The sequence below is a fragment of the Osmia bicornis genome, chromosome 1 (assembly GCF_907164935.1).
Source record: "Osmia bicornis bicornis chromosome 1, iOsmBic2.1, whole genome shotgun sequence".
In the NCBI taxonomy this organism is placed as follows: Eukaryota; Metazoa; Arthropoda; class Insecta; order Hymenoptera; family Megachilidae; genus Osmia; species Osmia bicornis.
In genome coordinates, this window is record NC_060216.1 from 966,186 (window position 1) to 987,717 (window position 21,532).

The window sequence follows — 21,532 nt, forward strand, 5'->3', positions numbered from 1 at the left end:
GATCTTACAATATCCTGACTTTGAGAGGACCGTTCATATAACCACTGATGCATCCGGAACAGCAGTGGGAGCAGTCCTAAGTCAAGGAGAGATAGGAAAAGATCAGCCAGTAGCATATGCATCAAGAGTAATGAATAAACCGGAAACACAATATTCCGCAACAGAAAGAGAACTACTTGCTGTGATATTCGCTAATAAATCATTTCAGACCATATATTTTCGGTAGAAAATTCTATCTAATCACTGATCACAAACCCTTTAATATGGCTCTAAACAGTCTCTCAGGACCCTACATCGAGACTCAGTGAGATGGAAATTAAGATAAGCGAATATGATTACGAGATTCAATACAAACCAGGCAGACAAAATATAACGCTGATGCTCTATCTAGAAATCCTGTCGAAGATATAACGCTCTACAAATACATGCGAAAAGGTACATTCATCCACGTCTGGGTCAAAGAAGAAGCGTAAGAAAAGGAAAGAGTGGCATCAATATCCCACTCGCCCCAGACAAACGACGACCACCTCAGAATCTGGAAAACACAAAAAGAAAAAAGAAGGCACCAGTTACCCCACTCGCCCAAGACAAACTACCACTACATCAGAAACAAAGGAACACAAAAAGAAAAAAGAGTGGCACCAATATCCCACTCGCCCTAGGCAAACAACGGCCTCAGAATCTAGGGAATTTAAAAAGAAAAAAGAAACACATCAATATCCAACCAGACCGAGACCAGCAACTACAACAGAGTCTGAACAACATAAAAAAAAGAAAGAATGGCATCAGTATCCGAGAAGACCAAGGCCAACAACCTCATCAAGTTCACGAGATATTAAAAAGAGAAAAATCAGCCACAAACGTTTAATACGACCACGTGATGACTCCACAGATGTCGAAATAAGAAAAAGACACCGGAAGATAAAATACGAGAGAGAAGCCCATCTCAAACAGATAAACATCAAGAAAAAGAACGAAAGAAGATTGCACAAGCTCTGACGAATCTCAATATTACGAAACTGATGCATCTGAAGAGCCACCAAGACCCAAAAAGAGAACGAATCTAAATCCAAAGATTTATTCTCTGAAGAAATCAAGAAGAAAAGAAAACCTAATGAACAGCAAATTACAGTTGATGTACATCAACTACCAGAAGAAAAGAATACATCATCCCACAGAAACGACTTATAGTTCAAGAACCTGTAATAATTGGAGATGAAATAGAAGAATACAATGAAGAAACGATATTACCTAAACACATCTTCAGAGAACCACCTAGAATCGATTCCTCTTCAAGCACAAGAGAAAGATCTCCTATAATAAAAAGAAAGATAGAAAAAGAACCTCGAGTGACACTTTATCAGCTCCTATTACACCTATTAAAATTAAAAAGAAAAGACTAAACAACCATCTGCAATTAAACAATAAACCCAAAATAGTTAGTAATAAACCAGTCATGTTCAAAATAGAAGAAACCGAAGACCAGCTATGGATGAAAAAAGGCCCAGTAATAATATTTTTCAATAAAGAAGGACAACCAGATGATACACAGTCAAGACAGTTCATAGAAAATGAAAAGATTAAAATTTCTAAACCACAAGACAGTATCACAGAATATAAATTAAAAATAAATTAATTTTTGGCGTATTAGTAGATTATAAAGAGACATTACCACAGAAAATTAAAACTCTTCGTCACATATTAATTCAAAAAGGAATCCAGGAATGCCGCATGCCAGACAAGCAAGGGTTAAAGGCAATTCTTCAAAATAATCTTTGCAGACTCAAACATCAATATCATCATCTGCAAAGGTACAATCCAACTCCACCTAAAGACGAAAGAAGAAACATAATTAAAGAAAATCATGAAAGCACAGTAGCTGGACATAAAGGAATAAGAAAAACTTACCTCAGAATCAGGAACAAGTACTATTGGAAAAAACATGAAAAAAGAAATTACCGATTATATTAGATCATGCATTAGCTGCCAACGAACCAAGCTAGTAAGGATGAAGAATAAGGAGCCTATGGTTATCACAGACACTCCTTCAGACGCATTCGATAAGGTGTCTTTAGATATTCTTGGACCCTTACCTATGACGCAAAAAGGATACAGTTACATCCTCACTATACAAGATAATTTGACCAAATACTCCGTCGCAATCCCACTTGTGTCAGCTACATCAGAGGACGTCGCAAGAGCATTCACCAATTCATTTATATGCCAGTTCGGCAGTCCTAAAGCTATCCTCACCGACCAGGGAACATGCTTCACATCCTCGCTTATTAAAAAATTAGCTAAATCTTCCATATCCAGACGTACCGTACATCATCCTTCCATCCTCAGTCAAACGGGTCCCTGGAAAGAAGCCATCACGTTCTAATTGAATACTTGAAACACTATATATCTAAACAAGAACACTGGGACGAATGGCTACAACAAGCAACGTTTTCTTACAACACAAGCGTTCATGAGGGAACAAAATTCACACCTCATGAACTAATATATGGAAGAAAAGCCAGACTACCTTCAAATTTACACCTACTGACAGATTAGATACATACCCAGATTATGTAGACAAATTATTGCAAAATTTATACAAAATTAGGCAAACAGCAAAATTAAATCTAGAACAATCAAAGTATAGACAAAATACTACTACGATAGAAAATACGACCGATTAATTATGAAACAGGAGAAGAAGTAATGTTATTAAACCCACCAAGAAAAGTAAACTACAAAAAGAATATACCGGACCATACAAGGTTTTAAGAAACATAGAAAAAAACAATATAGAACTACAAATAGGTCCCAAAAAGGACTAGGATAGTTCACAAGGATAGACTAAGAGGGCCTATCGACCAATCTACAACATAGATCAAAAATAAAATCGATATGACAATCTATATGATTTTCGGAACATGCGCATGCGCACATGCAAAAATTCGAACCTACCGCCATATTGCAAAAGAACGTAGAAAGCAAGCACACGCAATCGACGCTACCAGATAGAATTATAAAAATAAAAGAAAGAAAGAAAGGAGAAGAAATAAATTATAAAAAAGAGTAAGCATAGACACTAGAATTTACAATTCTTAATATCTTACAGTAAAGCAATAGCTCTCGTTTACAGGAAAATGGTCCAACAAACAGCGAACGTAATAAACGCCTTATGTATTAAAGACGAAACTATATCGTTCGAATACGTAATAGACCTGAAATTGGGACGCGTATGTGCAACCTGTGCATTACAGGTGAGCCCTGAAAGCAAAAAGAATTGGGTCCACGTGGGAACACACCACTTTATACTGGCGGAAGAAGCAACAGCGCAAACAACATGCATAAAATGCGGATTTCAATTCGCTCACATACAGCCTGTTGTGGCCTGTTCAACTTGCCTACAGGCTATAAATGAAATAGATCAGGAGACCCTTGAAATATTCAATGAAGGCTACTTAGTACAGGCAGAAGATCAAGAGATATTTTATTTGAGCACTCTGAATAATTATCCCTAATTATAATTATTTCCTTTTTCTTTTCTAAGTTTTTATATCCACTGTAATATTCTTTAATTTAATTCTTTTTTTATAAATAAATCCTTTCTTTTTTTAAATTCAACAAGAATACTTCATTCCAAAATCCTGCAAAACATTTTTATTTTTGTTCGATATATTAATGCGCAGACTCGCAAGTCCGCCATATTGCATAAAAAAGATAGAAAGAGACAGAAACAAAGAGCGAGAGAGAGAGATATACGAAGCGACGCTACGCACGCGCAGCTATATTCAATTCATAGAGAGCGAAAATGGTACGTCGCGCAGGACGAAGAGAAAGATTAAGAAAGTTGAGAAGAGCCCTAAAACAATTCAAAGAGGTAGAATTGTATCATCAACAATTTATTTCATTTATTAACTATCTGTTTTATACAAATTTCAAAGATAACAGTGCAAGAAGAAATTGTAATGCAAAGGGAGGAAATGCAACCACCACCACCACCAAACACCACCACCAACACCGCCACCACCACCACAGTGGAAGTTGATTACAATAAACGTTCCGGAGTTTGATTGGAGAATTTATAAAAATTCAGAAAAGACAGACCCAAGACGAGAACATGGACTAATCATGCGCTATTTTGGCATTTTATCAGCCTCCCCGAGGAACAACGAAGAGAAGTGTTGCTGCGCCCTGTGTAACATAAAAGAAAAAACATTTGTCTCTTGAGGACAAGAGACAAACGCGCGGGGGAAGCTGTAACGACCCAAGAATTTAAAACAATATCTTTTTAATTTTATTTTTCTTTATTATAACCAATTTTTTTTTATACAGGATATTTTATTTTATTTTTATTGTTAATATTTAATGTATAAGTTTTTGTAATAAACATTTTCATTTCGTCGATAACCGAGTTTGTTGAATTTATCGATAGAAGTTTAGTCGATAAGTCGGACGGTGGAACAGTTTGCCGATGGATTGCCGACGTCCGACCGCGCACGCGCTAGCGCAGCCCCAGTAACCGTGCGGTGGGGTGGTGTTCTGGAGTGGGGATGCTGGACCGCCACGTGACGGGAAAAGCCCAGCTACCCCAGGAACTCTATGCGGAAAAAAAGTGCCGACTCAGCAAAATCTGAGTATAAATAGAGGCGTTCCGCACAGTTTCATGGCAGATCTTCTCAGACCTCGGTCTGAAACAGACTACACTCTGATTAGTAGAGAAGAGCTTGCGCTGAACTGTCTAGGCAGCGATAGAGCGCGAGCTATAGCTAATTTCTACTATTCCACTGGTGGCGGCAGGACTACGGATCAGTGGACCTCCTATTCGCGGTGCGCAACGTGTTACACAGGTGTTACGCTAAGCCAACACTCAAGTGTAAAGAGCTAGCGAGGAGCGGAGCTCCTTGAACGGCCTGCGTTTAACACGGCTCTGGTATAACCAGAAACCGATTGCGACCTGTAGGAAGGGTTAACTTGATTCCAATAGTCTAGCACAAACCTCTGGAGTTTAGTTTCCATAATTATTGTTGAAAACAAACAGAGTGTTGACTGTAGAAGAAGACCACGCCGCACTTGCGTTAGCGCTAACGATTAATTACAATTATTAATTTTTACTTACATATTAATTACTAATTACATATTTTTCAATTGTATTCCCAATCTAGGGCGAACTAATTATAATTTCTTACTGTATTCCTATTTCTAGCCGCACTTATTGTGATACTAGCAACTTTGTATTATAATTCAATATTCACTTACCTTTCATTCTTGAATAAACATATTTCCATTCAGTTTCTAGCACATTAGTGTTTGGATTTCACTCCTTAACCGCACACCACACGAACCTAAAATCCTTAACACGTTTATTACGAGTCGCCTTCTAAGGGAACCGCTCTCCCTACAAGTCGGTGCAGTGACGTACTCACTCTGGGTCGTTACACATCCTACAATCACCGTCTTTCTGAATAAATCGATATTTCCTTTTTTTACACCGCAAACTTACGTCTCGTTACTGACTTCACCGTTCCTTCTGCCTTCGCGAACGCGCAGCGAACGCGAACCACTCCTTGAGACGCGTAGGGGAAATCGTACGCTCGTACCACTCGCGGTATCTTCTCCTTCGCATAAGTAGCGAAAGACCTAAACGTAACATTTGGCGCCCAACTAAGGGGCAGAATACGGTGACCAGTAATTTAGTAAAATGCCAAAAGAGACGCGGGCGAACACGCGCAAGCAACAAGATGCGTCATGGGACGAATCATTAGATTCGGACGACAGAACGGACCAAACAATTAGCTCTGCGCTATTCGGAGGCTCGCGAATTCAGAGATCACCGATTGTGACAGCTACATTACCCGATAAAACAAGGGATAATCCGCCGGCAACTGCTCCATCTAAAACAGGGGAAACGGGCGCGACATTAGATAGTATTTCCAACTTACTTATCGGCCTCACCGAAAAACAAGACAGGCAAGAGGCAAAATTAGCCCAATTAGAGAAAACCTTGTCTGAGCGGATTGATTCACAGATTAGACAACAAGGGGAAGAGTTATTCCAATCTTTAACTCAGATGCGAACAGAGGTCCGGGAAGACATCCTAGGTTTCCAAACCAGATTAGCAGAGTTGAACGTGGCGAGTCAACAAGCCACGAGCGCGAATAATACGCAATCGCGACGCATTCTTTCAACCGGTTCTCGTGTTGAATCTCGTTCCCCATCAGAAAGACCGTTTCGGGTGAAACCTCAACTTCCATCGTTTGAGGGCACCTCAAAAGAACGTCCTCCCAAATTTCTTCGGGAATTAGAACGTTTTGTTAGAATTTCACGCGTTCAGGAGGATGAAATGCGACTTATAATCGATCAAGCCCTCAAAGGAGTGGCAAGCGATTGGTGGGATTTAGTTTCGGGAGAGATTCGCACCTGGGATGATTTTGCGTGCGGATTCCTGTCCCAATTTTGGAGCACGACTGTGCAACGTAAAATACGAACTAACCTGGAAACGGGTTATTATCGGGATGACTCGGGAATAACGAGAGTCACGTATGCCATGCGTTTAATTGGAGATGCGAGGGACCTGACACCGCGTCGAAGCGACGATGAAATCGTCCAAGTATTGGCTCGACATTTCACCCAAGCAGTCCACGATTCGGTAACCGCGCAGAACATCATGACAGTCGATGCTTTTCTTACACTACTCGACCGATGGGACAACGGAGGAACAGTCAACCGATCGCGTGCCCAACCACACGAATGGCAACGAGTTGACCGAGCAAGACCACCAATTGCTCAGCAAAATAATGCTCAGCAGAACATCGCTCCGAGAAATCCGATGTATGGAAACAGGGGATTTCCCCAACGTGACAACTCCGGACCCAGGGAAGGGCCACGAGACCAGCCAAGACAACCACCAATGGCTCAAGACACTCGACCAAGACGGGATCAGACACCAGTAAGGGTCAGAATTTCTGAGGTGACTCCCGAAATTCAACCGGAAGTCACCGAGCAACCCGATGAAATCTCGGAAGAATCGGGAAACGAACAATGAGCGTTCCTGTGAATGAACTGGACTCCTCCCCGACGAAAGTTCAAGGAACCTCCTCTAAAACAGAGAAGGGGAAAATCACCACATTGTTCCCAGATCTGTGTGAAGAACTAGCAGCAAGCGACCCCGGCGTGAAGAAAGACCATAAAATCGTCACTGGTCAAAGTCCTGAAGTGAAAATCTTCATTCAGGATATCCCAGTGAATGCACTCGTGGACACCGGTAGTATGGTTACGGTAATGTCGGAAGCATGGTTCGATCAACATCTGTTCCAATTAAATAAATGTCCATCATTACCGATCAGCAGCAGCTTTGTCATAGGAGCAACAGGATCGAAATCGGCTCGCCTCAAGAAGCAGATCCTTGCCACGATCCGATTTAAAAACACCCAATTCCTTGTTCCCATGATTATTGTTCCAAATTTAATCCATGATGTCATCCTTGGAATCGACACATTAAGAGCTATAAAATCCAAAATTGACCTTGAAGAAGATCTGTTGAAGGTTATCATCAGAGAAAAAGAAGAGCAAATCACAATGGCTCCGTGTGATGAAGACGAAGCACCCAATCTTGACGTCAATCGACTAACAAGTCCACAAACAATTGCTCAATCTGATGCGATATCAATCAGAGAAAGAATAAGGCAGAAAATCGCCTCTTGCAATATTCCAACAATGCAACAGGAACAATTGGTGGACGTGTTAGCAAAACACCCTGACATCTGGAGAGAGAATCCAGGCCGCGTTGGATGCTACCAACATGAATTAATCGTCAACGAGGATGTACCCTTTGTACAACGAACGTATCCAATTCCGATGAAATACCTTGAGCACGCGGATGAAGAAATCAAGAAGATGCTCGAATATAACATCATTCAGCCTTCTAACAGTCCGTATATTAATCCGCTGGTTCCGGTTATTAAGAAAAGCGGAAGCATCAGACTGTGTTTGGATGCGCGCATGCTGAATCGAACATTGCTGGGTGATCATGAAATGTCAGAGACAATCGACGCGATATTCCAACGTTTTCCAAAAATCGCGTATGTATCAAGTATTGACTTGATCAATAGTTTTTGGCAGGTTCCTCTCACCCCCAATTCGCGCAAATACACAGCCTTTTTATACCGCGGCCAATGTTACGAGTTTGTAGTCACTCCGTTTGGCTTGAAAACAAGTAGCGCGAGTCTCGTTCGTGCCCTAAGATTGGTATTGGTAGGAATGGAGTCGTTTATCATAAATTTTATCGATGATATCTTGTGTGTTTCATCCTCTTTTGACGAGCATGTCAAACATCTGGCAAGATTGTGTAAGCGTCTTCATGAACACAACCTCACTATCAACCTCGACAAATGTCAGTTTCTAGCTCGTGAAACCACGTTTCTTGGACACATATTATCCGCAGATGGAATCCGACAGGACCCACAAAAGCTCTCGTGCATTCGAGACTTTCCACCGCCTCGTAATGTTAAACAGCTTCGTGGTTTTCTGGGATTGATAAATTTTTATAGCAAATTTGCTGAACATCACGCGGAAATAATTACACCCCTATTAGGACTATTAAAGAAAGGCGCTCGATGGGAGTGGTCACAGAAAATGGAAGAAGCTTTTCAACAAGCTAAAGAGGTATTTTGCGAGACAGTAGTTCTCCAATTTCCCGATCCAAAACGCGATTATTACTTATCGACAGATGCTAGTTTCTCTGCTCTGGGAGCTGTTTTGGCTCAGAAAGATGACCAGGGCAATCTTAGACCGATCTCATTCGCTAGTAGGACTTTAAAAGGTGCTGAATTAGCGTATTTTACAACAGAGAAAGAATTACTCGCGATTGTTTGGGCATTAAATAAATTTAAGACCTATTTATACGGGGCACACATCATCTTGACTACCGATCATCATGCTCTGACTTTTTTGATGAGCAGTCGTTTCCTAAACCAACGTCTCACGCGATGGATTCTATCGATACAAGACTATTCTATGGAAGTCCAACATTGTCCTGGAAAGGACAATATCCCGGCCGATTGCATGAGCAGATTAGATCAATCAGCTCCGGATACAGAATCACGCCACGAAAAACGAATTCCGATTTTGGCCGCTTTGGCCAGGGATTTGTCTAAAGAATTGTTAGAATTCTTTAACAACATACCAGCGTTTCAGGCGAAAGATCCGAAGCTTGCTCAAATCATACGAATGGTCAATGAAAACTCCGACAAAGTCCTCGAAAAATACCGCATCGCGAATGGAATTTTATTTCATAAAAATCGTACGCAAAAATGGAACTGCGTCGTTCCAAGTAATAAAATATCGTTGTTGATTCGAGAGATACATGAAGTCTATGCTCATCCTGGCAGCGACAAGTGTATCAAATTAATCTCTGAAAGATTCTATTTTCCAAAATTAGCGAGAACCATCCGTAAATACATCTCCACGTGTGACCACTGTCAACGGGTAAAAATCCCTACACAGGCAATTCACGCGGATATGCAGACGATTATTCCACACGCTCCGTTAGAATTGGTTTCCCTTGATTTTTATGGACCCTTGCCGACCGCGAGAGGGGGGTATAAATATCTGGCGGTGTTTGAAGACGTATTCACAAAATATGTCAAATTATACCCGCTACGGCGAGCAACAGCGAATGCGACAATCAATCGGATAGTAAAAGAATTAATCCCGGAGTGCGGAAAGCCGCATCGTATAATAACGGATCATGGGACGCAATTCACATCAAAACGGTGGGGGGACGCGTTAAAAGAGTTAGAAATTCGACACACGCTATCGTCAATAAGGCACCCCCAAAGTAACCCCGTAGAAAGGGTGAACCGCGAGATAGGGCGCATGTTTCGAACGTTAATTAAAAACAAACATTCCACCTGGTTAAAATGGGTAAAAACGATCGAGACGTGTTGCAACGAATTGCACCACGACAGTACGGGATTCACTCCGTTTGAATTAATGAAGAAGAAGCCGCCCAATCGACCATGGGAAAAATGGTTCGCCACTGACCCCATACCAGATGACCAGGGGACTCACCACCATACCAAGCTACAACTCGCTCGTGGCAAAATGACAAAAAAAGCTGCGAAACGAATGGAACGCGCAAATCGCGGACGCGTCGCATATCCGTTCAAAGAAAATGACCTCGTACTCATCAAGGCAAACCCGGTATCCAATGCCGCGGATCGAGAGATCGCAAAATTCTTCCATCTGTTTGAAGGGCCCTATAAAATCACAAAAATCAAAGGACCGGCAACATATGAATTGCGTCACCCGGAAACGGGAGAGGTAAAGGGCACATTCCACGCATCAAATTTGCGACCATACCGGCATCCCTTCCAGGAGGCGGCAGCCACCTAAGATCAATTTGGAGGGGAGAGTATCGATCTCGCCTGATGACTGCGCAGAAGATCAAGGATCGAACATCCTGAAGTGGGGAGAGGCCCCCCCTGATGTAATCACGCGTCAGCGCCATCGATCAGTCTCAATTCATTAATCATGGAATCAACAACCACGACATCGCAGAGAAATTCTAAGGGCACGCAAGCCTACGCATACTGGCTTATGCATAATAAAGGCACCCAGACAGGAGTGGAATTGATTTATCGGGCGCCCAAGGAACCAGAACTCCGCACCATACGTTCAAGGCCCTGGATAAAAACGAAAACTGGTGCAGCAAGGCGGGGGTGCCATACTCAAGTGACCGCCAAGAAGGTAGACGGCCGGACTCAGACCCCCAAACGAGGGTTGGCGCAGCAGCAGGCGCAGCAACGCGCTAACAGACGTAGACGCCGCGCAAGACGACCGGTGATAAAAACGGTGGATGCCTCAATCGGAGAGCATGACCCATCCACTTCCATGGCCACTACGAACACGGAAGAGGTGACGCCCACTGTAACAACAGAGGCCGCCAACGACCTAACGGTCGCGCTTGAGGATGCGATGGAGACCATTGTAGCCGTCGAATCCCTCGACGACGACTGGGTGGTCACCCAGATGCCTAGCCCAGGGAGTGACACTCCGGATGACCAGCCAGATATGGAGGGAACCCCAGGACCACCAATCCAAATCCCCATGCTGAACCGGCACGACCCTCTCGGGTTACTTGAAATCACGGAGGCCATGATCGAGGCCATGACCGAGGACGCTGAGCTTGACCAGTGATGGTGACGCTTCGTATGTGCCAAGTGAACGGAAGTTTGCCGTGGCGTCTCTCAGGGTTACGAACAGCCTTGAGTATATTTTTTTATTTTTTCTATTATCTGCCGATGCGGGGCGTATTTTGCAGACATTGCGTTTACTTAGAATAAGTGAGTGTAAGAATGTGAGTGTATGTGGAAATTAACAGAGATATTGTTTATTTCATTTTTTTTTGGGGGCCAAGCCAAAGATATTTATTTTTACGATTTTTGTTACAAGCGAAAGTTATATTTTTTTCTATATATATAAGTATAGTTCATTTTTAGTTTCTTTTGGTATGCGTGTGTGAGTGAGTGTCGCGTTCATTAGTACCTACCAACGCTGTTGATCCGAGAGGGGGGTATATGTAACCGTACATTCGTACAGTCACATAGTATAAAACAAGTAGTATAGATTTTTCTTGGGAGATCGGAACTATAGCGATGGTATGTGCTATCCCTACTTATTTTTCTAAGTGGAGCGCGTGCGCGGATCCCCTCCTTCGAACGCCGGATCGAAGGAGCTCAGTGTCGATCCATCGATCGACACTCTGGTCCCAAACGACAAGCAGAACGGACGCTTTCACCTACGGCTCTCTTCCAAGAGACAACCGTCTAAAGATTGCGATCCAGCAAGTCGTGACTAGAGCCCGAGCTTGGACACCTCCCTTTCATTAAGTAGTGGCCTTCTATCTTGGGACTCAGCACCCTCGAAACATCGCCCTACACAGGCATATCCAAGACGACGTTGACTCCTAGGGAAACCTAGTCGAGCCATCCCCGTTTTGCTTGTGTTCTGGCAATTTTACATTGCAATTTGGAGGGCCGTGATCTCGCTCTTGGCAGTCTTAATTTCTTCCTTGAGTACACTTCGTACTCCAGGAAGAACGTTGACGGATTCCGGCAAATCCACGGTTAGCGGATTCTCTTAAATACACGTATTTCAGTCTGCAAAGGAGTCGAGGGTCGGGACTTAGTGCGCGACTTTCTCATCCTTTGATTGTGACTGAAATCGTGAAGTCAGTGCCCCTGTCGATCTGAGGTTCGCAGGTGAAAACCTTGCTGAACCGGAAGTATCCTCGGAATCCACTGGCTCGCCATTCTGCGATTTAAGAGACGCGTAAAAGTTAATATTTCGCTGCACGGTTAATAAATTCAAACGTTCCTCTCTTGCCTACGCGCTCCACGATCACGCGACCTTCGTGCGTCGTGATTTCGGTATATGTTTCCGAAACAAATCGAGCGAACAATAACTCGTCCTTGGCGAAAGACGTTTGAATCGTAGACGACCAACGAAATTTTGTAACCGTTGTGTCTATATTACTTTTCGCATTCCGAGCAGGGTCACGATTTTGCGTTCGGATACTTTGCGTTATTCTTTTCATATATTTTCTCATATTTCTTAAAATGCGTTATTCAACCAGTCATTTTTCCGTATAAATGAAGACTGAGTTTTTTGAGTCGCGTTAAAGTCGCTCGACTGGTTGAGATTTTTCTTTACGTTATATTTTCTTATATTACTTTATATTCTATTATAATTATTCCGTGAGATTTAAATGCGTTATTCAACCAGTCATTTTTCCGTATTAAAAGAAGACTGAGTTGTTGGGTCGCGTTAAAGTCGCTCGACTGGTTGAAATCTTTTCTTTTGCGTTACCATTTTTTTTTTTACACTTTCGATTCGTGTGAATCCGATCTGCGTGCTTATTGACGATCAATCTAGTCAAGTTCGTTGTATATTATATTTACATAATCTGCGCGTCTATTGAACATCTATTAGATGAGAATTGCGTTCCGTTGATTGTTGAACGCGTAAACTGCCATAATATTTGCGGTGCTACTACCATTCTGTGATCGGCTATTTTGCCATACTTCAATCACCGTCTTTCTGAATAAATCGATATTTCCTTTTTTTACACCGCAAACTTACGTCTCGTTACTGACTTCACCGTTCCTTCTGCCTTCGCGAACGCGCAGCGAACGCGAACCACTCCTTGAGACGCGTAGGGGAAATCGTACGCTCGTACCACTCGCGGTATCTTCTCCTTCGCATAAGTAGCGAAAGACCTAAACGTTACAAACTACTTACCCGATTGATACCAAATTTTAACAGTAGCTTCCTTGCCTTCTCTGGAGTGACATTGGCTATAGTATTTTAATAAAAATGATATTATATCCGCGTAAAAGTACGTAAAAATATGTTGAGCGCTCAGCGCTCTGAGCCTATGCCCGCTACTTCCTAACTACCGCTCCCAACCGTTAGATGACTGCACGTTCGTGGCTATTGTAGCGGAGTTATTCAGAAAAAGGTTAAATAACTAGCACGTGTTGCGAGAATACTTTTTACTTCCTTGTTCCTTTATCTTCTCTATATATTGAATATGTATAACATAGATTCGTATGTACTAGCTTAGCCTAGACGTGATACTGCCAACTTGAAGGCATCATAAATCTAGTGACTAACGGAGGGCGCCGCTACACATACTCCCCTCCTAGCGGTTTAAATATACATTTAACATCTTATCTAATATTCTTATAAATTTAAAATTTTTAAACGTTTAAACTATATTATTTATAAGTTTCAAACCGCGAATCTCACAGCCTTGCGTACATACGTTTTTGGCGTTACTCTATTTTGATCGTCCGTCGCTTCTATAAACGCGGGCTTCAGTCTTTCAATTGTTACATTATTTGGCTTTCCTTTATAATTAATACGAAAAACATCGTCCGACAGTCTGTCTAATACTTCGAATGGCCCCTCGTATGGTGACTCTAATGGTCTTTTTTGACCGTCTACTCTAAGAAAAACATGAGTACATTCATAAATTGACCTATGCACGAAAACTTTTCTTTTACCGTGGTGTGCAGTCGGTACCGGTTTAATCTGCTGAATATATTGTCTGAATTTATTGATGAAGTTTTCAGGTTCCGTGCAGTCTTCTAGGTAGTTCTGTGAGAGAAATTCACATGGCAGTCGGATGGCTGCACCGTACAGCATCTCTGCTGCGGTTGCTTTGATGTCTTCTTTGTAGCTTGTGCGCAGACCAAGTAGCACGGTGGGTAAAACTTCGGCCCATTCCGGATTATTATGACAAGTAATGGCTGCTTTTAGAGACCGGTGCCATCTTTCTATCATGCCATTGGCGGCAGGATGGTAGGCTGTCGTTCGGATTTTATTGCAACCTAAAAGCCTTGTAAGTGACGTGAATAATTGGGATTCAAATTGCGTACCTTGATCGGTTGTAATTGTGAGGGGTGTTCCAAATCTGGCTATCCAGGTACTGTAGACTGCTGTTGCGATGGTGTCCGCGGAAATCTCTGCCACGGGTACTGCTTCGGGCCAGCGTGTAAACCGGTCAATGATGGTGAGACAATATCGGAACCCTTTGGAAGGTGGGAGTGGTCCGACGATATCGATGTGTATGTGATCGAATCGTCCCGGTGGAATTTCAATGTTTTTTGGATCCTTCCTGATGTGGCGTTGAATTTTACTACGTTGGCATGCTAAACATGTGCGTGCCCATTCGGCTATTTGTTTTTTCATGTGCGGCCACACGAAACTTTTGCAAATTGTCCTTCGTGTGTTACGACCGCTTGGATGTGAAAGGTTATGCACCGCATTGAATATTCTCCTTCTTAACGCTAAAGGGATGTATGGCCTAATACTATTATTGTACTTGTCGCAATATATTTGCATATTTGTACCATCGACATGAATGCGTTGCAGATTCCATTTATTTAACGCCGTTGGTTCTTTTAGGATGTCTTGTAGCTCTTGATCACGTTCTTGTTCCAGCGCGATCTCATCAGTGGAGACTAACACAGGTAGGTCCAATGCCTCGATGCGAGAAAGCGAGTCAGCTATAATATTGTTTTTTCCTCGTATGTATTCAATGTGCGTAGTATATTGTCCGATGAAATCTAGATATCTTTGCTGGCGTGGTGTAGCTTTATCGGCCTTTTGTTGGAAGGCGTACACCAAGGGCTTGTGATCTGTTTTAATTGTGAGGTTTTTTCCTTCGGCCCAGTGTCGAAAGTATTTTAGGCCTTTATAAACGGCGAGCAACTCGCGATCATAGGTGCTATATTTTTGCTGAGCTCTCTCCAGTTTCCTGGAGAAGAAACCTAACGGTTCCCATGCACCATTATTACATTGTTCCAGCACTGCTCCGATCGCTGTATCTGAAGCGTCTGTCTTTAGAGCTAGTTGTGCCTCCGGTCTGGGGTACTGCAACGATACGGCGTTTGCCATTTGTTCTTTGCACAATCTAAATGCTTCTTCGGCTGCGCTCGTCCATCTGATCACTTTCTTGTCTCTCTTCTGATACCCTACTGTCATTTGATTTAGTGGTATTTGAGCCTCGCCGGCTTTTGGCAGGAACCTGCGGTAGAAGTTAATTATTCCCAAAAACCGTTTGAGATCTTTAATTGTTCTGGGTTTTGGGTATTCGCGAATTGTCTTCACGCGTTCGTCCAACGGTGACACTCCTTCGTTACTGACGTTGCATCCTAGGTATTTTACGGTATCTTTGGCAAATTGGCATTTATTTACATTAATTGTTAATCCGTGTTCTCGGAGCCTCCTAAATAGAGTTCTGAGGTGTAGTTCATGCTCCTGAGCGTCTTTGGAAGCTACGATTATATCGTCGATATAGCATCTACAAAAATCCAGATCTCTTAAAACACTGTCCATCTTTCTTTGAAAGGTTTGGGCCGCGTTACACAGCCCAAAGGGCATTACCCTGTATTCGTACAGACCAAATGGAGTGATGACTGCGGTTTTCGGTCGATCCTCCTCTGAGAGTGGGATCTGGTGGTACGCTCTCATAAGATCAATAACAGTGAATACCTTTGCGTTTCTGAAATCCTGTACGATGTCCTGAATGTGAGGTAGTGGATATTTATCTGGTATAGTTATGTTGTTCAGCCTGCGGTAATCACCGCAGACTCTCCACTCCCCAGATTTCTTGCGTACCAAATGCACTGGGCTTACCCATTGGCTTTTTGATGGTTGTACAATGTTTTCCTTTAACATCCATTGGAATTCCCTTTTTGCAGCTTCCAGTTTGTCTGGTGGCAGACGACGTGCTTTTTCAGCTATGGGTGGGCCTCGTGTGGTTATGTAATGGCAGACTTCCTGTTCTGGCGCAGCTGTATTTTGAGCTTTTGTGATTTCTGGAAATTCTTTTAGTAGTGTTTGGTATTTATGGCTGCTATCTGTGGTTGATATGGTTGGCGTTTTTAATTTTATTAGAGTACCAGTGTTAAATAGTGTAGTATTTGGATCTACTAACCTTCGCCTGTTTAAATCGACCAGTAGATTGTAATGTTTGAGAAAATCTGCGCCAATGATTGCCTTACTCACGTCAGCCATCAAGAATTTCCATGGGAATTGCCTGCGGAGACCCAAAGATACGATTATGGCTTTGTTACCGTATGTGTTTATTGTTGACCCGTTGGCTGCATATAGTTTGTAAGTTGTTGGGGTGCAATGTCGTCTGCGTGTGTTTGGGACCACAGATATGTCCGCGCCGGTATCAATCAAGAAAGGGATTCTCGTCTCTCTGTCGGTGATGATGAGACGATTTTGCTTTGGCTCGTCGTCGATAACCGTCTCTATTTTCGGCGACGATTTTAGTTTTCCTTGTTGCTGCGAGCGTCCTGTCCGGTCCAATTACAGGGCTGAACGCATCTGAAGGATCTTTCTTTAAATCTCCTGTGGAAATAACAGAAGTCCTGTTGTCCTTGCCTGTAACTTCGGTCGCCACTTCGATTGCGGGAGTTACTGCGACCCCTAAAATACCGTGGGCGGCTGCGGTTTCTGGGTCGTCTGTTGAAACTATTTCGTACCAACGATTCCAGTTCGCTCAATTTTCGAGTGAGCGCGGCTATTTCCGCACTTTGTTCACGTGCGGATGCGTTGGCGGGAATGTTTGCTTCGCATTCCGCGATGGCCGCCGGTTCGGAGAAAGACCGTTCTATAGTCTTGTCAGCCAAAATGGCCAGCTTATCCAAAGGCACGTCGTCCATCACGACCAAGATCTCCTGGATGCGCGTGGGCAGTCTTTGTAACCAAAGGGTTTGTAACGCTTTTCCGCTTACCTTCGTTCCAGAGAGCAGTTGCATCTCCCTTAGGAGTTCGGAAGGTTTCCGACCGTTCAGCTCAATGCCGCTGAATAATTGGCGTAGTTGCGTCTCTTCCGACGACGCTAATCTGTCTATGAGGGCTTCTTTCACCCTATTGTATGAGTCGTCGCCGTCCGGGGCTGAAATTATATCTGCCACAACTCTTACCGTGTTACTGTCTAGATGACGGAGAACGGACGCGCACTTTACCGCGTCAGATTTTATCCCGTATGCTGCGAATTCTTTCTCCAACATGGCGAACCACAGCTTCGAATCATCCTTCCAGAAAGTTGGAAGTTTTACGCTTCGGAAGTCACTGGCGTTTACTTCCGCCGTATGTTCGCTGCCCTCGGGTTTCATTTTTATTATGCGGCGGGTTTCGGCACCAATATGTAGCGGAGTTATTCAGAAAAAGGTTAAATAACTAGCACGTGTTGCGAGAATACTTTTTACTTCCTTGTTCCTTTATCTTCTCTATATATTGAATATGTATAACATAGATTCGTATGTACTAGCTTAGCCTAGACGTGATACTGCCAACTTGAAGGCATCATAAATCTAGTGACTAACGGAGGGCGCCGCTACACTATGTAGCGTACGTCTCACAGCCGACTCTAGTACTAGCCGTGCTGAAGGAAAAATGGCAACACCGCGGGAGTCTGATCTGAATATATCAACACTCTGAATATATCAGAGTGCCTCCCGGACTCCCAGCCTCCCACCATCATCAGACTCCCGGCTACACGAGTTCCATCTACCGGCCGTTTAATTTCCCGCTTATTTTTCAAGAATATATATATGTATACGTCATCTGTAGCAACATAAAGCCTCTTAAATAATAATAATAAAGATAAGTACAATAATACAGATAAAGTTTATTTATTTATATTAATTCCTCGGCTCCTTTTTTGTGTGTAGCATTTTCATTTAATAGAATTTATAGTCTTTTCAATATATTTCAAATAAATATTAACAATATTATCATATATGTATATTATATATATAAATTTTTATAATTACAACGTCATATTTATTATATATAAAGTTTTTTACAAATTTCATATTAAATTTATTAATTAATAATGCCACGGCGTTGCTGTGTTCCCAATTGTAAGGGAAATTATGACAGCACTTTAAAAGATAACAATTATACTTCAATATTTTTGCTACCTAAAGATGAGGAATTACGGAAAAAATGGATAGCTGCTATTCCTCGTAAAAATTAGACACCAACAAAATATTCTGCAGTATGCAGTCTGCATTTTGCAGAAACTGATATTGAAAGGTATCAGAGTATTTTATCTCCTACTGGTGTACTGGAAAATGTTTTGTTGAGATGTCCAAGGCTTATTACGGATGCAGTGCCTTCTATTTTTCCTAATTCACCTTCATATCTAACAAAACATGTGCTACCACAGAGGAAAGATCCTGCAGAGCGTCAGGAAAGAATTATTAACAATAACGACAATTTAGTTAAACAATTTATTGAATTTGATTTAATTAATAACTATACAGAATTAGTGAATACTTATAAAGTAAAGCTTATAATTGCTAATTGTTGGAACATTAAAGTAACCACTTCAAAAATTTATTTTTATATGCTTGTAAATAATGATTCTGATTTTTTGACAGTTTCAACACAGATCGTGATTGCTGATGACATGACGCTAGAAATTTGTGAAGAAGGTAATAAATTATCATTTACTGATTTAAAGTGGGTACTGCCCATAGATCAGAAATTGTCTAGGTGGTCCCAACTTCAGAATATATTAACTAGATATAAAGTTAAGGTAACACATGCTACACATTCTATTACTGATGTATGTCTTATTGAAAAGCATCTAGAGAAGTCTCTAGAAGAACTTAATAAAGCATATATCATTGCTGAATCAACTGAATTTGCTTACACTAAAAATCTTGAAATAGTAATAGATCAAATTAGACAAATTAAAGCTAAAAAAAATAGATACAGTTCATGCACCATTATTATGGCCTTCTCATTATATAGCCAATCGTCGGCTGCGTATAATTTATTAAGAAGTTTTTTTATTTTACCTCACAAACGCTATTTACAATATTTATCATCTAATATAACTGTTTCACCCGACAATGATATAAAAAACGAGCATTATCTTTTTAATACATCAGCAAATTTAACAACTAGAGAAAAAGTAGTAATTTTATTAATTGATGAAATTTATATTAGTTCAAAATTACAGTATAAATCAAATAAACTCGCAGGCTGCGCTACAAATACGACCGAGTTAGCAAAAACGATTTTAGCGTTCATGATAACTTCAGCTTTTGGAAATTTTTCTGAAATCGTTAAATTATTACCAGTTTATAATATTACCGGAAATGAAATGATACCAATTGTTTACAAAATCATAGAATCGGTTCAAAAATGTGGTTTTGAAGTCATTTGCATTGTGACAGATAACCACAGAATTAATAGAACTTTGTTTTCTAAATTATCTGATAATGGTATAAGTTTTCCAAATCCTTCACAACCCAATAAAACAATTTTTCTTTCTTTTGATTTCGTTCACATACTCAAAAATATAAGAAATAATTGGTTAAATTTAAAAAATATTGATCAAACTTTTCATTTTCCTAACTTTTTTACAAACGAATTACAATTAGCTCATTTTAACGATTTACGTACGGTTTACAATCTGGAGAAACATTTGGTTATTAAGAAAGCTTATAAATTAAATTTCAAATCATTATATCCTAGTAATTTTGATCGGCAAAAGGTTTCCCTCGTCGATAATATTTTCGATCATTCTACAATAGCAGGTTTGAAAGCTTTTAATTATATTAATACGGCACATTTTTTGGAAATATTTCGCAACTGGTGGGACATTGTAAATAATACTAGTAGTATAAAAGGGAACAAAAAAAGAAATGAATTTAGTAAACCAATTTTGAATATTAATGATTGTAGATGTCAATTTTTGAAAAAATTTGTAACCTGGTTAAACTGTTGGCGAACTGTAGAAACGAACGGGCATTTGACAACTGCTACTTTTACAGCGCTACATCAAAGTACAACAGTTCTTTTATTACTTATAGAATACTGCTTTCAAAATTTTGATATATCATATCTTTTACCAGGAAAATTTACTACAGAAAAATTAGAAAAACGATTTGGAAATTACCGACTTCTATCCGGTTGTAATTATCATATTTCATATAATGAAGCACTTCATGCAGAGAAAAAAATTAGATTAAAACATATATTTACAAAATCGGCAGCTTCGTTTTCTTTCACTGACATTAAAGATAAATTTCAGATTTGTGATGTAAGTGGTGATGATCTTCATGATCTTTCCATTGATGTAACTTCTTTTCAGGAAATATTTGATACTGATTACTTGTCCAATTGTGTTATAGATGATTCAGTCATGCTATATATAGCTGGCTATGGGTCCCATGCAGTTGCTAAAAAATTAAATTGTAACATCTGCCAGTTATTAGTTGTGAAGGATAAAGGTACAACTTTAAATAATACATATTTTGATCACTTACAAAGAGGAGGCCTTTCTGTTCCAACTGAAGAAGTGGTAGCCTCATTTACACATATATATGCAATAATGGAAGCCATAATAAATGATGCCAATTTAGAGTCCCAATTTTTGCATTCTGAAAACCATAGACATATTTTACTTAAATTAACACACATTAGTATTCAATCAGATATTCACTATTTATCATTTTCAGATACATGTATTTGTGGTAAAAATTACCACAGTATCTTGTTTAAATTATTATCAATTTTTTCAAATATTTTATTAAATGATTATGTAAAAACTGTAAATAATAGTCAATTAGAAATACATACAAACACCATTTCTAAAAATCGCAAATTAAAAACTTTTAACAGAAATTAGATTTTCAATGACCTTTGTTTTTAAATTTTGTTAAATTTTCATGTATTTATATTTCTTATATTTTTGTTATTAAAAGCTATTTCACACAAGATTTAACGTTCTACTAGCAATTCAGGAGAATGTCAAAGTAAGTTTTGTTACATTTCATTACTAATATTATTTAAGAATATTTATTATTAGTTCAAAACTTAATGTAAAGTAAAATAAAAGGAATAAAGTTTAATTACACACTAATATAATATAAATGAACCTTACACACTAATATATAATATAACGGTAGAAAGTATTATACGTTTAGAATACGAA

General features: G+C 40.5%; 1 protein-coding gene and 1 pseudogene across 1 annotated transcript; one reads left to right on the plus strand and one right to left on the minus strand.

The window, feature by feature from the left end:
* Positions 1-16,841: 16,841 nt before the first annotated feature.
* On the minus strand, positions 16,842-17,693 carry LOC114881669. Its single transcript, XM_029198511.2, has one exon. The coding sequence runs from the start codon at positions 17,691-17,693 to the stop codon at positions 16,842-16,844; it is 852 nt and encodes a 283-aa protein (XP_029054344.1).
* Positions 17,694-18,383: 690 nt separating this feature from the next.
* On the plus strand, positions 18,384-21,418 carry LOC114882587 (annotated as a pseudogene).
* The last annotated feature ends 114 nt before the right edge of the window (positions 21,419-21,532 follow it).

Bases quoted from the DNA above. Each gene is read 5' to 3' on its own strand.
- LOC114881669 (XM_029198511.2), bottom strand. From the start codon at position 17,693: ATGAAACCCGAGGGCAGCGAACATACGGCGGAAGTAAACGCCAGTGAC.